Source organism: Trachurus trachurus, assembly GCF_905171665.1.
Source record: "Trachurus trachurus genome assembly, chromosome: 6".
NCBI lineage: Eukaryota > Metazoa > Chordata > Actinopteri > Carangiformes > Carangidae > Trachurus > Trachurus trachurus.
In genome coordinates, this window is record NC_139897.1 from 20,535,088 (window position 1) to 20,553,690 (window position 18,603).

Consider the following 18,603-nt stretch of genomic DNA (forward strand, 5'->3'; position numbering starts at 1 on the left):
TTCTAGAAAACTCTGGCTCTCAAAAACTCACTTTCAACCTGTACTACTCAACAACATCAACAACAACAACCTTGACATGAACTGATCAAATACTATAGCACTCCATGATTCTGGATTATAAAGGAGACACTGCTGGAAAAAATATGTGTGGAATATGTATTATTGTTCATACTATACAGCGTGGGAAGTATATCAGTCTGTCATTGTTTTTGTAGGACTTCATAGATCAAGAACCATATGGAATTTTACATAAATGTGTTATCACAAACAAACACAAAATATCAATCGTATTAGAAAAAAACTGTTTACTTTGACAGCTCTTCCAGTGCTTTGAAAGAAGTTCTCCATTTGCGCACACACATTTATATGTATTTATTGAAAATAACTTTACTTTTCAAAAACTGAGGTACATTCACATTGGCAGTACACCAAACAGACATTTTTAAAAAGGACACAATTCAAGAGGCCCAGGCTGACTGCACAGATTAGAGAGGGAAAAGTAGTCACTGCAAAACAGCATTTCAATTTGTAATGACGACCACTCCTTGCAATTTTTCAAGTTGAGCACAGTTGGGTTTTTCTACCTCATATTGATGCGTTATTATTTGTTAGCACAGCGGCTGGAGGATTGTGCTTGAACTTTTTTTTAGCCCTCATTTAGTATCTTTTACTGTCACTGAGGTTACTGGGCTAAAACTTAATAGTCTCGACACAATGGAGGGATGGAGGTCTGTTGTTCACTACAGACATGACATTTTCGTTATGGTTAGCAGGGCTTTGATGAGTCACATTGAAAGTGACTAACGTTTCCGTCATGGATGTATTTTTTGATTCTGCTCTCTTCTGTCAGTTCACGTTCTCATGATGTCTGGTCAGCATGTATCACTGCAGCATATTACAGCTCACAAGCTTTATGTTACACAATCCCAATGACGGAAGCAAATAAAGAGATGCTGCTCGTCCTTCTTTTCAAATGCAAATGCTGCATTATTTAATCTCCCTCGGATAACATGCTTGGCTTTAAAGCAGTGGACCTTTTCCCCCCAACAGATATTTTTTTGACCTGTCACAGTAGGCAAAGTACAGGTGGAATCAATTTTAATAAACAACGACTGCTTTTCATTGAGGTGAGACAGATTCTGGGCTCTGGTGTTGTGCTTGTTCACTCACTGACATGCCTTCCAGAGCACTTATTGGAATGAAGCCATCAATAATGTTATTATTTACACGTGTGCTTTGTCTGTGTCGACAAGTCAGCAGGGGGATTTGGGTTGTGTGTGGATACTAGACTTATAATACAGACTGAAAGAAATGACTGCAGCCCCAAACCATGCAATATAACTGAGTAGCTCCCTTTGTAGTTGTTATAAGCCCTTGCATTATTGTGAGGAGGAGTAATTGGCATATGGGGTCCATCTAGTCATCCACACCACTGATGGGAGTCCCATCTCTCTTAAAGCCATCCTGCAGTTTACCAAATGGCAACCCTCTTCATCAGCTCCATGATCTGGTGCCGATGTGTTTGCTCTCTGTCTAAAGGAGGTTGAAGTTCTCTTCAGGGAATACCCAAAGTGTCTTGTAGGAGTGCATTTGCAGTGGGTTTATTTGTATGTGTTGTGATTTTTTCTTTTTTCTTTTTTTGCAGTGCATGTGTTGTCAAATCTACAAGCATGTTTTTCTTTGAATGTGTTTTCCGCAGTTGCAGAGTGTTAAGCTCAGAGGGCCACCATACAGTACATATTGCTCCTAGGGGTCCTTAGACTGTCACAAGTCACAAGCTTTTCCATAATCCTTCAAGGACAACAATGTTCCTGGCCATCCCAGAATCCAAACTAGCCTATGTGTGTGTGTGTTTACTTCACATACGTTTTCTTAGCCATGTCTGTGTGAGACAAACCTGGCAGTTGTCTGAAAACCTGGCGTAATAATAACCGTGTGCACAGCCTTCTAGCAGAAGTGACATAGGCAGTAATGAAATCTGAACACAAGTGGTCAGCCGGGCACCGTGGAGACACATGATAGACACATGTAAACACTGGTGTGTTTTGGCTGTCCACTTGTGTTGGGATCACAGAAGAGTCATGTTAATGACAGGTGTAAACAGGCTGTGAACACCAACTGGGTCCATGCACTGAGCAGCCCAACTCAGAGAAGGAGGGCATCGCCTCGAGCCAGTGAGAAAATACACTCAGAGGGCATCAGACCTCACTGAGACCACATTTACCTTCTTGTCCATCAACCATTATACATCGTAAAGTATGTGCATTTAATCAGCAGTGAAAATATGAGGAGACAGGGAGGGGGGGGAAACACGCAGTAGAGATTCCTACTTGGAATTAAACGGGCAACATTACGATTACGCAGCATCAGCCCGACACCACAGGGATGCCTGAGTATTCTTTTTCACACTGACTGCTTCTGTCAGAGAGTTTCTGTGTGTGGGCAGCGCCTGTTGTGCACAGTCTTACCAGGGTTTAAACCTTGGACCCTGGAGTCATGGAGGATCCCACAGAGGGAAGATAATGATGCACATGGGCTCGTATCAGTGAGGAAGTGTGGGTGGAGGTGGGGGGTAACGTGGCACTGTATCTTTATCTCCTGTTCAAAAACAGCAACCAGCAGGTAATAATCAGTTATTGATCAACCATTTATGTGTATAACGAATAACAAAGACGGTGTTTTTTTTTTTAGATGTCTATTTGTTGCCATTAATGGATCGGCAGTGGATAAAGTGTGTGATTCGTCACAGAGGAAAGTCAGCACATGAATTATTTAATGTTCATTACTGTGAGGAAAAAAATGAGATGGAAAAGGTCTTGCAGATGTGAACTGAAGAAGAGAAAATATTTTAAAGCAAATTTGCTCATTTTAGCATAATACATATTGTGACATTATTCTCACATGTTAAAACAAGTAGTAAATTATAGTAACTCATAGTTGTTTTAAATTTAAATGGAATTTAAAATATTTTTACTAAATCACATTATATTTCCCCTTCCCTGAAGGCTATACTAGGCTGTACCAGTATATCTCCATTCAACACTTGCTTCTCTCTAAATCCTCCTCTTTTATGTGAGTGAATAGAAGTGAATAGGGCACATTTTTCTCCGCTCAAAGCAATAAAACAAAGGGGATTGAATGAGTTTTGTAATTCTTTTGGCTGAACTACAAGAAAAAAATGAGCTCACCAGAAAGAAGCATACAGCTGTCTGATGGGAGCCATCCATCCATCCATCCATCCATCCATTCATTCAGAAGCCATACAGTACATATGTTTATCTTCATCTACCTTTTCTCTCTGTCTTTCTCACTGCTTTGCACTGTGAATGGGTCTGGGTCCTCGGTTTAGACTGAAGGTTACAGTGCTCAAAACGAACCACACGTATTTTTATTGCGTACACATTATATTTTTCTGAAAGAAAAACTGGATTTGAAGTGAAGAACTAGAATTTATGTGAGCGAGTGTATGTTATGAGAGCGGAGGTGTGAGCTCTCCTGTGAACAGGGCAACTAATTGTCTTGGGTTATATTTTCACTATATATTTTACATTTTTTATATATTTCTGATTGAGCTTACAATGGTAAAATGGTAGCAAGTTGAAGGCCACCTGCTATCCACTCCAATTATGTTTAAGTGAATTGGAAATTATGGTGCAAAATCAACACTCAATCATTTTTCTTGTCAATGTCAAATTTCACTTTTTCCAATATGTCTAGGTGGAAGTTCTGAAAATCATTGTTCCATTTATAGATATTGAAGTTTGAAATATGTTGGTATGGGTGCTGAGTAAGACAGGAGTGCTGCACACTGTATTTTTGTTGGCTAACCTGGAAGCTATAGTATTATCCCAGTTCCCATGTTGAAAAGTGAATGTTTTTTTTTCTTTTGGATTATTGCAGAAAATTGTATCTGCAACAAACAAAAGTTTTTAATACTTACACACTTTGTTCAGCAGGAGTATCTCCACAAATGAACAGCATTCGTATGATTTTGAAAGCCTAAATACAATCACTGGATGCACAGAGTTAATGTTATAGGCTATAGATTAAACACACCACGGTCCCATGACCCTGGCATCACCACAACTAAGCTTCTTATCTTCTCTACAAAAGCCTTTCCTCTTAAAAAGTAGGGAATAGTTTACAAGAGAACAAGTTTAAACAAAACAAGGCTGTAAAGGTGAACTGCTGAGCAGATCGGTTTTTGTGCTCAGCGCACATTTAGCCACTTGTTAGAGACAAGCTTTTTAGGACACATAAAGGCTTAAAAATCATGAATAGGGTATTTACCGACAGGTTTTATGTTGTAGAGTAAAATGTGAAAAAGTCTTGAGCTGGTTTTAAGAACGGACCTTATTTCAGCCATCTAACCAAAAGCCCATTCAAGAACACCATCCAATTCGGGATCCTGAATTGCAAAAAAATGCCAACTAATTTCTGGGTTTTAGGGGCAAACCACTGATGAACTCTATGGTGTGTGTGTGTGTGTGTTGCGTATACGTCTTGTATTTTATTTCCATTACTTGCAGACATAAGCTGTGCCACAATCCAGGCAAAGTTGTTTGCAGATATAGTTGGTAAAAATAAAAAATAAACACATACTGGCCGCTTTATCGGACACAATTATTTTCATTTTCGGCAGACGTGCAGATTTGCAGTGGGAAAAAAACGTGCAGAACTTGACCATTTGTAATTGTTCTGGGATGAAAATGCCTGCATGTGTGTTTGCATGGTTAGTGTGTCAGCCATTCTGAGCTGCTGCAGAGTCCAGAGTGTGCGGTGCTGGGATCTCTGAGTTAATAGATTTCGGTCCCCAGTGCTTTTAGCTGTGTTGATCTCCTGCTGACGGTTTCACACTCAGCTTTAAGCACAGAGATGGGGGGGTGGGCGGCTTATAATAGAGCCTCCTTAACACTGCAAACATTGGGTTAATGTACCTTATTACTCCCCCATTGAGCTGACTTTCACTTTCCATTCACTCGCTGCTAAAAAAGCACCCCCGAAATTCCATGTCTCGCACGGGCCATTGATATTTATGCTTGCAGACGCAATTTGTTTAATTCCAGACAAATATTTGTATCTTAATTTCCTTCCTCGCTGGACGCAGGAGGAACAAGGGATGCATGAGAAAAAACCTTGTGTTTTTAATTATACTGTATGTTCTATCTTAATTTGCCCCTCTTGTGGCCTGTGCTTCGCTACTGTACGTTTTCTCTCCAAACATGGATGCTCCCAGCATCTATTGTTGTGCCGCACTGTTTGTTGTGCTTCCCTTGTGCTCTTGTCTCTATAATGTTATTTTACGTTTTTCTGCTAAGCATCACACAATACTCCGTCCTCCACGCTGCCTGCCTTCCTGCCTGCCTCTCCCTCCTCTCTGTCTCATTCTCCCCCTCTGTAGATATTTGTGTTTCTGTATCTGTGCCTCTCTCCTTCACTCTGTTTCCTCTCATCTCCTTCCCACACACACTCAGTGTCCTTGTACTGTGGGCAGTGTACTGTATATGTGCACAGAAGCACTTGAGACAACTTTCTTTTTTTTTTTTATACAGGCAAGCCACTTAGCAGCTTTATATAGCAACTACCCAAGGAGGGGATTAACAGCAGGAAACATCAACAGAATAGCTTGCAGTGAAATAGAACACACACTCATAGATAACTGGCGCGCACGCATGCAAACACTCCACGCTCACTGTACTCCCTCAGCCCTGGCCAACAACACACTGCCTGCACCCCTGCCATCCACCTTGGTATAATACATTATTATGTTAGTCATCCAGCAGATGCTCTCATCCTTATGACACTGTAGCTTACAGTATAGACCGGGTTTTCATCACGCAGAGTGCAGAAGCATATTTGAGCTAGTGAGCCTCTGACTCGCCCGGGTTATTTGATCACATCTTTTGTCTCCGTCAGGTGAGGCGGATTCTGTCGGCTCGATGCTCGGGGGGCATCGCTCACAGCCGCTCTCCACTTAACTCGCCAGATCAGAGAGGAGTCGCACACGTTTGCAGCCTCAGCACATGCAGCGCGCACTCTCTCGCCTCTCTCTCGTCTCTCACTTCACAAACACGTACGCTCGAGACACACACAAGCTCAAACACACTAGTACATTCTTCATTATCATTCCAGAGCTGATAGGCTCTAATTATCTGCCTTGGCTCTGATTAGTCTCTCTGTAACAAGCTAATTAGATGGAGCCTTGTAAAATCATCACCACCATTACCACAGAGACATGGCTGGGAAAGACACCAACAAGCAGGAGGCAAGAAATGTATCTTGCACGCTGCTCCCCGCAAAGATTTGATAGTCAACTAAATGTTAAGTGCTGAAGCTCTGATTTCCCTTTGATTAAGTGCATTTTAAAGCCCCTACACTTCGCAATAGAATCTTTATCCTAGCTCATTATTCATCACGAAAGGATTGTTCCGTCTTACAGGGCAGGATGATCTGGCTTAAACTGCATAAACTGCCGCTGTCGACATTTTAGGCGATAGCATCTGAACATTGATTAGTTTCTCTGCCCCCACGATACAGTGGCTATTTATCCAAAACGAACGAATCGTCAGATCTGAGTCAGAACTTTTCTCTCTGCAGAGCAACTTTAAAGCCTGAGCAGAAAGCTAGATTAATTCGCTCCTCTAGCTTCTTCCTCCCTCTGTTATTATCCCTCTAACAATCCTTTTAGGAGCTGTCACACACTTTATAGCTATTGTGTTTCAGTTGTGAACACTCCAGAGCTAGTCTGGTGTGCAACACATTGTATTTTCCATCAAAATGCATCTTAACTGTAAGCCAGTGCAGAAAGAAATAGGAATTGTGATCTCAGCATCTGTTTTCAGCTTTCCAACTCATTTGAGCGAACACTAGGTAACTGTGAAAGATTTATTATAGCAATTCTTACAGTTTGAAGACTTCATACCACTTGCAGTATGCATGTGCTTCTCATTACCAACATATAGGTTTCTGTTACTGCTCCATAATCCACTTTGGAGAGACATCATGTCGCAGGATATTAGGGAAACCAGCAAAGTAGAACTGGTTTGTACAGTGACAGCACATCTGTTGAGTCAGCCCAGAGGCAGTGAAAGGATGCATCACAAACTCCTGCTGCTTTTGTCTTGGATTAAAAAGTACATTTATAGCCGGGGGTCACACACTAGAGACCTTTTACATAATGGGATTTGAAATCCATAGTTACTTTTAGCCCTTAGGTAACTCACCTCTCTGCATACGTGTGCACTGGTGTGTGTGTGAAAGAGAGAGAGAGAGAGAGAGAGAGAGAGAGAGAGAGAGAGAGAGAGAGAGAGAGAGAGAGAGAGAGAGAGAGAGAGAGAGAGAGAGAGAGAGAGAGAGAGAGAGAGAGAGAGAGGGAGAGAGAGGGACTGGAAGAGACATGCTAATGTCAGCTCCGTCAAGTGTGCAAACATGTGTCTGTGTGTGACAGGACAACTTGCCTGTATGTCAAATCTTCGAGCTTGTGCTCATATCTGTCTGCGCCTGTGTTTGCATGTGTGTGTGTGTTTGTCCTGGCAGGGGGTGCTTCCTTTTTCGGGTTGAGGCAGATGGCCTCTGTGGATCACAGCCTACTGAACTGGTTGGCAGCCCCTCTGACATAATCCTTCATGCTACGTTGACACTAGATCACAGCCAATATTTGTGGAAATAGTGTCTTAGCTCACAATTCTGTGACTTGCTCCAGTTTGCAGGAATAGATTCTACCCTTAAAGTGCCCCAGATTGGGGCCGTGACAGTGTCAGAATTTTTTTGTGCACATTGTTTCCAGATTGTGTCATGGTATTTAATGTGGATAATGATCCCCCCCTATCAGTTCCAGCAAAAGGCACGCTGCACGCTCCTGTCATAGAGACTGCAACGCAGTTGTACACTGCTTCTCCTTCAGCCCTGCTGTGCACTCTTGCTGTCTGCTCCAGCTCAGGGTGAGCGAGTTGGTAATTGGATTCCTGGAATCTTCTTATTCTCTCCACTGAGGCAGTGTGCAGGCGACAAAATGCCTGCAGCCATGAGGCATCATCCCTGGGCCCCTGTGGGAAGATCAAGGTAGCTTTACACAGACTTGGTAGATGAGACTGTGGCTGAGACGCTCTCCCATGGGAACGTGGATGTCTGGATGTTTGTATGGGAGCCCAGATGGTGAATGGACAGATGACATCGTGTCCACCAACCTCCACCACTGGCCCACAAAGCGTTCCTGACATCCACTCACAAACAGCCTTCCAAAACCCTGTGGCTACGGTGAAGTGGAAGGAAGTGGAAAGCTTATGTTACAAGATATGTGTGGTAATTGTCTTTGACCAAGACTGAGCTGGACTCAGACCACATTTGCATCAGTTCCACATTGCAGATACAAAAACCACTGAGATTTAAATTCTAATCCTGAAGCAATATGTTTTGCCATCTACTGGAGAGGACTTCAGTCTCGCATACCTGTTCCCTTAGTTGACTCGCTGCTGCTTGTCGGTGCTTTGGATTCCCCCGGCTGCTTGTCTCCCCTCCACACACACAGTTACATGACAGCTGTCACTTTCAGTAACCACAGCTCCGTCACTATCTTTGCACTATCCGCAGGCCCAGACTGGTACCTGAACAAGGTGAAGCTGAAGATCATTGATGTCAATGACAACGTCCCTGAGTGGAATATGAAGCCGTACCCATACCTGGCTGTAGTGTCCGCCGAGGCCCCAGCAGGAACATTTGTCTACCAGCTCCAGGCCCACGATGGGGATGAGGGAAAAAGCGGAGAAGTGGAATACTTTTTGTCGGACGGTAAGCTTTCCCCTGTTCACACACACACACACACACACACACACACGAGATGTATAAGAGGAAAAGGTATTAAAATAGGTTGTGTTCTTGTTAAAATTGGTTGACAGGCTGTAGAGCCTTCGAAATGAATCCATCTAGTCAGACACCAGCACAGTCACTCAGACAGACAGCCACGGGCGTTCACACATTCATTCATGCATTCATACTCTCTTTAGGTGTCCATTAGTCTCTGTGTCTCTCTGTCATCCTGTCTCTCTCTGCCTCTGTATCTCCATCCCTCTCTCTCTCTCTCTCTCTCTCTGCTGCACACACGTATACGCACATCCACAATCACAGACACAGCCAGAGGCCTTCACACATTTGTTTATGCACTTATCATGCACTCTTGTCTTTCTGTCTGCTTCTCTCTGTTTCATACACACAGAGCCATGCGAACATACACACGCATGCACACACACAACCACACACACACACACACACACACACACACACACACACACACACACACACACACACACACACACACACACACACACACACACACACACACACACACACACACACACACACACACATGCACAGACACAGTGGGCTTTTGGAAGTCAGCCAGAGTAGTAGACCCCCTGGTGGTTGAGGGGATAGAGGTTTGTTGGCATGTCAAAGATGGGGGGATGTGCTAATCTTGCCAACAGGGTTTTACAAAACACTACCAACTTCCCTCTGACTCGAATTAGTCCATCACACAGCTCCCTGATGTGACTTAAACCGCAATTACCACAAGGTACCCATGGTCTATATGGGCATGCTAAGAACTCATGTAAGCAGGAGGTTTGCCTCTAATACAGTAGCTTGTACAAAATAAATGATTTCCCTTCAAAGTAATCTAGACCCAATTTCAAGATTTCACATGTACTAAACAAATCTCTTATCCTGTGCTTAACTTCCTCAAGAGGATGAAAGGAGCTGGCCTTTTGATGAGTGAGGGCAGCCTGTCTGACCTCTTTTTTTTTTTTTTTTTTTTAGCATTTAACAGCACTGGAAAGGTTATTTGGATTTTTTTATATGAAGCTGCCTTGTGGAGTTTTGTTGTAAGCACACAAAAGTAAGTGTTTGGATCTGTGAGGTCCAACAGATGTGTTGAGTGCATTTACTTTCTCATTAAATATTTACAAAGTGCATTTTTTTAATTATTCAAAATCCTGCATTGTTTATAGACATGTTTTCTAGAAGTCTACTTCTTCTGTGGTGCATTTGTTTTTGGCATTATATTTATTTGCACAGCAGTGCCACCACCTGTCAATCAGCAGAACAGTGTGAAACAAATGGCAGAAATGTATGTTGTGTGCAGTTGTTCGCATGCATGCATGCTGCTTACATCATTGTGCACATATTCAGTACAAAATGTGGACCCACTTATAATACTCTGCACCATAGCATCATTAGGAATAAAAAAATACATTGTACCTAAGTCAGTGTAGCAATACTGCTATGAAAAAATACTTAAACACGACACACAACATGTACAACAAGTGTTCACTGTGCAGCATAATAAATACTTTATAAAAAAGGAAATCATCATGTAAAGGACAAGACCCTCAGCTGCTGCCGGTAGGTCTGTTGAATGTATAATCTTTAGTAGGAACCTATCGACTCAAAGCTGAGTGTTGCATACAGGGTCGGCAAGTCAGACAGTACTGAGGCAGATATTTATTTTCATCTTTTTTATAGTATTATTCGGCAAAGGGAATAAATATCAGGGTTTTAGCCACTTGTAGTGGAATGAAGCAATGTCTTCATGAGTGGGCCCACATTTTGTTAAAGTCCTGTGCAGCCTCATGCTTATGTGCACAATCATGACCTGACAATAGTGTGACAAATGCTAGCTCAACTGCTAGCTACCAAACGTGGTTTACGCACTGTTCTGTATGTAGCAAAAAATAGGCTGTAAGACTGCTAAGATACATAAATCAACCTAAATGAACAATGAACTTTTCGTTGCGGCCTTGTAAGCTGATATGGATTCTTTAAACTTTTTTTTAAACCTTTTAGATACGTTTTAGTATTGTTATTGTTACGTCCCTTGCACATTGACAATCAGTGTTTAACCTACCTGTCCTGTAATAAGGGGTTATCAGTAGAGTGTGCAATAATCTAAGGGCATCCACCTTCAGCTGCATCTCCTCAAGCCTGAACTCCTGGTGACATTTAAAAGACACATTGAAATAAGAGTATAAATGATCCTGACACACCAAGACTCAGAAGAGATTTAACCTTCAATTAAAGAAGTGAACATATTAACAAAACTCTTGCTAAATCCATTTTTTTTTATTTTTTTTTTATTTTACAAAGTGTATTACTTAAAAAAAGAAAAGTATAACCAATGGGTATGGACCTGAAGATGTAGAGGCTTCCATTCATTGCTTTTTGTTTTTATTGGGTTGGGACAACAAGGTATTTCTGTGTCAAATAAATGAAACCCAGTGGAAGATACTTGTCTCTCTCCCAGTGCACATGTAAGAAAGTACCAATATGATGAAAGTGAGACTAATGCTTGCCTACAGAGGGGCCACGAACACAGCACTCACCCACCTGAAGTCACTCAATCAGGTTCAGCTCAACGCGAACATAAATTATATTATAGAAAAGTAAAACTCCATGTGCTGTGGCCCTTAAATCAACAAGCCTAGCGGGAGAGAGTCACCTATTTGAAATTGCTGTTTTGGGTAACATTTGTGAGTTAGTATTCAAAACAGATCAGTTTTCACCTAAATGTTCTGTGCCTGATATCGGTTAGTATTCAAGGCAGCAGTATTGAATTACTTTGGATCCAGTGCTAAAAAATAATGTCATTGTATTTCCCCGTAGGCGGCGACGGTTGCTTTGCGGTGGACAAGAACACAGGCCAGGTGGTGACCACGGGGCTGGTGCTGCAGAGGGACAGAGAGTACTTGTTAAGTGTGGTGGCCCTTGACGGCCTGGGCAGCCGCAGTGCCCCCGCCATGCTGTCTGTGGTGGCGGGAGCCAGAGCGCCGCAATTCACCAACATTAGCCACGCCATCTCCATACCAGAGAACACGCCTGAAGGACAGCCGTGAGTACTGCACGCGCTAACATCCACCCACACATACATGAGCAGGGATGAATGAGGACTGTGTGATACTGTACATGTAACACATCAGGATAAATATACATAGGCCTATACAGTCTGTATGTTCTTAAATAAACTGTATTTGGCTTTTACTGGTTTGTGGTTAAAGTTACAGTTCTACAATATTTTTTTTTCTTGTTGTAAAACAGTTACTCTGGAGGCTTTTATTCAAATGCAGACTATTCCCATGTGGCTATCACCAGACGCTCAGATTGTCAGTTTCTTTATTGTTGCCTCCGTAGGTATAACTGCCTGACAACAGAATAACAATGCGATGTAATGAAAAACAGTATTAAAAATGCAGCAACAATATTGCAAAAGTATTGTCACTATATTCATATCTATAAATTGCCAAACACTACAGTGAGTGCCTGAGTGGCAGCGTAGTTACTTACATTTCCACTGACTGAGGGGGAGTTGCACATGTTCAGCACAGTGTTAAGAATGAACGCTGGCATTCGTCCATAGGTCTCCACACTTATAATAACTTCTGCACACTGCACAGAGACGTGTCTAAGGTGCCGTTTTCCACACACTTCCTGTTAAGTCTCACTAATGAATATTTATATTTTTTTTACACCAACCGACTCAAGCATTAGTTGACATACCATGGCATCATCACACACCATTAGAGAGTGCAGAGTCTCGTAACCATAAAGACAAACATTGATATCTGCATAATAGTATGACATTACACAGAACTGACAAGTACTGATTGACCATGTTTGTAGCACGTAGCCAATGGGCCATATGGTAATTGATTTCATTAGAGTGCAGTGCTGATGTAGGAAAAGAGGATTTCAATTTTTAATTTCACACATGCAACTGAAATCGAACACCAAAGCCTGCTTTTCTTCTTTTCTTTTTTTTCTTCTTTTTTTTAAAAATCACTTTCACTTTGTTCCACAGCTTCCTGGTGGTGTTTGCAATTTCCTTCCAGAAGCAGCCAATCAGCTACAGCCTTTTGATCAACCCCAGCAGCCTTTTCAGCATCCGTCAGGAGACGGGGGAGATCAGTCTGACCAGGACGCTGGATTACGAGAGTGACCAGCGTCGCTACCTGCTGATGGTGCGAGCCAGCGAGGAGCCCGGCAGCCTCAGCACTGCCACGGAGGTTAGTTTAATTAGAGAGCGATACGGGCCGTGAACGTGAGTCATGTGAGGGTTCATGCACTCAGGTCAACAAACCCCAGAGTGTGTGATGTTATATTGCATCTGACATGGAAGCGTTTACTCCGACTGCTCTGAATTTACAGTGTAATCTAAAAAAAGAAAAGAAAAAATCTGCCGTGCTGCCGAGATCGGCCGTGTTGTGCACTCCCACTGGACTTTCACACAGCTCTCAGACAGATCCGAATTTTTTTCCTCATAAATGTTCTGCGCCTCATATCGGCTGACTGGGGGTGTATTAACAGCAATGATCTGATCTCCGCGCTGACCTACTGACATCACACCACTTGGTGTTAACCACAAAGGGGCGGCAGCAGAGTCAGAGGCTGTCCACAGGAATGGCACGGCGGAACGGTTTTGAAAGGTTAACAAGTGGACCGGGTGGCCCAAGTGATATATTTTTTTTCTCTGCAGTTTGTTTCACGCTTTTGTTTCTGTGTCTCAGTGAAGTGACTTTTGTTGCGAATGAGATCTAAAGATGAACTGTGCAAAAACACAGAACTCACACGGAGGCATTTTGGCATCGGAGCTCAAAATCCCCCAAAAAAAACTTGATTCACAAACGAATATTTCTAGATAGACTATTCATGAATTCAGTTTCATTTAAATTATTAATTTGCAGATTTTGTCACCCAATTATCATGTCAGGCGCTCGCTCGCTTCCTTCCACAGATTTAGTAGGCAAAAGCTCTTTCTGCTCAGCTGTATGTTGTGGAGTAGGAGATGAAGAGTGGGAAAACCTATCCTAGCTATTTCAGGACTATTACTCAGCTGTCACTTCACACTTTACACACAGTGGTGACAGGGAGCTTGTAGGGCGGAGGGCGGCTAAGGGCCTTTGTCAAAAAACACACAGTGAAGCACACACATGCTCAGAACATTTCTATTTTTGACTCAGGGAAATCATGAAGTGGAAGATAAAGGATGTGTTGAACTGGTAAGTTGAGAAACTATAAAATGCAATTTAGATTAAGTTTTGGGGTCAGTTTCCTGCACAGAGAATTTCATATGGTTGTCTCCTGAATTTGAGGGTTATTAAAGAGGAGCTAATTTTGTATTATTCTACTCTGATTTTCTCTCTCCTCTCCTCTCCTCTCCTCTCCTCTCCTCTCCTCTCCTCTCCTCTCCTCTCCTCTCCTCTCCTCTCCTCTCCTCTCCTCTCCTCTCCTCTCCTCTCCTCTCTCCTCTTCCCTTATCCCATCATTCTGGTGCTAATCAGGTTCAGGTGTTGATAACGGATGAGAATGATTGTGTCCCAGAGTTCCTCCAATCCATCTACAGTGTGGATGGAGTTCCTGAGACTGTAACCACGGCAACATCCCTGCTGCAGGGTGAGACTCCTCTGACCCCATATTTCACATCCATCTGTTTCTTTCTGAAGTGGAGAGAGGAACTATCAAAAAGCTCACTTTTTTTGAGGAAAACAACAGATGTATTTTGGTCGAAAGCCAAAGACTCAGTTCAGACCTTGACTGAGTGTTTCGACTTCTGCACTCACAATGTTTCCATTTTTGCATAAATCAAGAAAAACTACAAGAAATTCCAGATCTGTGATAAAAATCTCAATTATGCTAATCTTAACTAGCTGCAAAGATGCCATACGTTTGATTCATAGTGTGCTGTATGAATAATGACACGTCAATTTATCTACTATGACATGAGGTTACCTTGTAATTGTCAATTATGAAGCGTATTGCCATCAACACTGCTGAAATTGTAAAAATGAAGACTTATATTGTGCTGAGGGAGGTGCGGAAATTTACTGTCTATCTTGTAATCCGATCCAGGTGCTTGTTCCATTATCAGTGATGAACCTATGATTCCTATAAAAGATCACTGGCACTCTTTTCTTGTTTGATGAAAATAAATTTTACTTAACACTCATAAGCTTCAGGCGTTGTAAGATACAGTACCTTTGAGATCCTTTTGCAATATTCAGTTACACCCTAAGATAGAAAAAATACCCCAACAGGGGTTGTCCACAGTCAGTTATACTTTATTCAGTAATACCCACGAAAGAACAGAAAATTCACATCAAATATAAAAAAGTTGTAGTTTCTGTCAAATGCTCCTGTGCCTGTGGGACTTCTGTCCCCTGTGGGATACCATAGGTGATCCCTGGGAATCTCTGACTGGCCAATTGTTTCTAGTGCATTCTGGCTGAGAAAAATGGGACAAATTTAATCCGAAAACATTCGAATACACTGCCTAGAGCGTTGGAAATTGTTGCCACAGCAGAGCCGGCGGCAGGAGAAAGTGGCACCCTATACACAAACCAGCGCATCAAAAAAAAAAAATCAAACAACCAGTACAGAAAGGAAAATCTCAACAGAGAAAGGATCAAAGGTAGAAAGAGAAAGAAGACAGGGTGTCCTCTGAAAGATCTGTCAGTGGGAAAGTTAGGTATTTATGCTACAAATAGACTGAAGCTGATATACCATGCAAATACATGACTTTATAGTTCAACTGTTTTCTCAGATGAATGCCCAGAATGCCACAGCAATTCAGATCTGGTGAGGTGCAAAGCTAACTAATGAAATGTCAAAGATTTGAGGCACAGAGGCAGTGAAATCCCCATTATCCCATCACCTCTGCTTTTACTGGGCCGAGACACAGTTGAATATTTGACAATGAGGCTCACTTCAACTTCACCCACTGAGGTTGACGATGAAGAAGAACTATTAGCACTAGTGACAGTGTGGGTTAAGAGAAACCTCCTCCTCCAGTTTTTTTTAACATTTAACAAGTCAGTCATATTATACCGACTGCACAAAGACTGTAAAGTAAATTGCCGCTCCTAAACTATATTACAAGACATCGAGATGTAAGGAGAATGAAGCATGGAGATACAGAGCATGCAAGTGTTGATGCTTGACACAGAGGAAATAAACACATCAAAAAATATGCAATATGCAAGTGTTATGAGCTAGAGGGGGGACGGAGAGTGTGAAATTCACGAAACAGCAAACTTTGACTTAAATTAGCTTTGCAACCAAGGGTGTTGATATCTGTGGATGTAGTCTTAGGAAAAAATATCATCATACATTCAAAACAAATCTATAGTTTTTCTGTGTGATTACCTCAGAATGAAATGATTTCCAAATAGTCTCTGCAGAAAACACAACTCGTTCATTTCACTGAGTCTTTTAGCTGTCTTTAAGCTCATTTTTGCAAATGATGGTAATCATTCTGGAGGACGAGAGGACTGCAGAGTGCAGTTTGTGTGCTAGTAATTGTAGCTGTCAGAGCTTATGATCTATTACATGTTTAGCAAGGCCATAAAGAGATAATGATCTACACAGATGTCAACATATTCATCAGCTGATGCCATCTCATCAGCTCTTTTCGATTAACTGCTAATTGATGGTCCTTGTGTGATGTCTCCCCTTCGCCACAGTGTTCGCCACAGACTGTGACTCAGGGTTAAACGCCGAGCTCACCTATTACACCCTGAGCCCGGACTTCAGCATTTCTCCCCATGGGACGGTTTTCCCTGCGGGCCGGCTGGACTATGAGAGGCCTAACCATCTGTATGAATTTGTGGTGATGGCAGTGGACAGCGGGGACGAGCCTCACTCCGGCACAGCCACAGTCCGCGTGAGGATGGCAAACGTCAACGACGAGGCCCCCGACTTCTCCCAGTCCATGTGAGCAGCTTCGCCACTTACACTTGCAAAATACCCACACAGTCTTTCCACAAAGCCTTGTTTCTTCCATCACTTTCCCTGCTATTGTGGAGCATAATCGCCTACAGTTTATTTTGAGTCTTTCATTTTTTTTTTTTTTTTTTTACTTTCAGAAAACAACAATGTATTCTTTTTAATCTTCTTACCTGAAATTAAAATCAGGACCAAGTGGCAGGGAGAAACTTGTGATTGTTGTAGTTATTGGTAATAATACCTGCGGAGTCCAAACATAAGAGATTATATATTGGAATAAAAAACTCCGCAAGGCCAAGGCTCAAAAGTTAGTTGATCAATAAGCTATTATAAAAAAATGTTCAGGTGTGAGGGTGTGAGGGTGTGCCCTTGTGCGTGTGAATGTTTTTGAGTTTAGATAACACAATAATACGTTTATTTGCAAAAAAAAATATTCAAGATGAATGTATGAATTGTTACTGTTTGCTTTATCATAAAAGCAAAATTACAATCCTCACCGTGGCCTGAGATGAACTGCAAAGATCAAAGTTTGTCACCAAGATGACAGGTTTAAATAATGCTCCTCCTGCTGGCACCGCCTCATCTCTGGTCCACCAGCTGATCACAGTTCATTATATCGTAGCTTTGCTCTTTCAGGAGACAAGGTAGTTGCATCACAGATATAAAAGTCGTTACATCACACATCACAGGCCTGCCTCCCTTCAGGCTATTCATCGCAATAATATTTGATGCTGCGAGTCCTGCCATTAATAGCCAAGTTGTGTCAACCCTGCAGTAGTGAAACCACTACAAGTAAGACAAACTCAATATGTTTGAATTTACCTTGTTGATCACAGCCATCTGGCATCAAAATAATTTGTTACTCACATCTCACACATTACCCAAAAACAAAGTGTGACATTGTAACTCTTGTAGCACATTCAGGAAGGTTGCTAAAAATGTCTCTTTGGAGTAAATCCCAGCGCTCACACAGCGCTGGGTGAGTTTATTTTTGGCCTTCTCTAAAGGTATGCAGTAAACTGACATACGGATGCAATCCAGTGTACCCTCGACCGCCTTTTTGGAGAAGCTGTGTGAGTGGGTGGGCAGCAACTGTCACTGTGGCTCCATTGCATTTATTCCCCCAAACGAGTTCGAGGCTTGTCCTGTCAGTCATGTTTGAATGACCTTCAGAGAAGACTGTTGCAGGCCTCTGTTGCCCGCTCTTGTTCCATTGTCAGGTGTCAGTCCCGGTGGGTGGCCAGACACAGCCAAACAAACAGGTGGGCAGAGAGGTGGAGATGTAGGCAGAAAAACATGTAACTGAGGAGAAAACACACACTGAAGCATTGTTGCAGGGCAAGCAAGAAGAGAATACCAAAAACGTATGCGGCCAGTAGACAGGAGACAGCCAGTAAGATATGCAGATAAACAGAGAAGCCTGTCGGCAGTCAGTCAAATACTCTTGCCAGACCAGCAAACAGATAGTTAGAGATGCAGGCATTTTGCCAGGTGGGATGTGTTGGCCGCCTCATCATACTGTGGCTCGCTGAGATGTAGATAAATGATGTGAGAGCAGAACAGGACAGTGTCCAAATAGCAGCACAAAGACAGACATGTAGTAGGTAGACTGCTGCGTATTATGTCAGACTAATTGAAATACTCAGCCATGTGATTGGACAGGTTAATATTTGCTGGCATGTCCTCTCAGTTCACATCTGAATGAGTCGTAGAGAGGCTAGAAGTGATTGAAGTGAGGGACGGACAGGCGGAGAGCCTATGGAAATGCAGTCTTGCGGGCCGAGCAAACAGACAGACAAGCGCACTCAGCCTAAGTATAACTTTGCAGTTCAGTGAGAT

General features: G+C 42.4%; 1 protein-coding gene across 1 annotated transcript in view; it reads left to right on the forward strand.

Moving 5' to 3' along the window:
• The window catches only part of LOC310987476 (neural-cadherin-like), a gene marked incomplete at both ends in the record, with an annotated part of 83,720 nt that overhangs the window by 19,078 nt on the left and 46,039 nt on the right, over nt 1–18,603 (forward strand). The window contains 5 exons of the mRNA XM_083973756.1: nt 8,590–8,787; nt 11,653–11,878; nt 12,845–13,049; nt 14,325–14,436; nt 16,503–16,752. Coding sequence (XP_083829882.1) covers nt 8,590–8,787; nt 11,653–11,878; nt 12,845–13,049; nt 14,325–14,436; nt 16,503–16,752 — 991 coding nt within the window. The remainder of the gene's footprint in view (nt 1–8,589; nt 8,788–11,652; nt 11,879–12,844; nt 13,050–14,324; nt 14,437–16,502; nt 16,753–18,603) is intronic.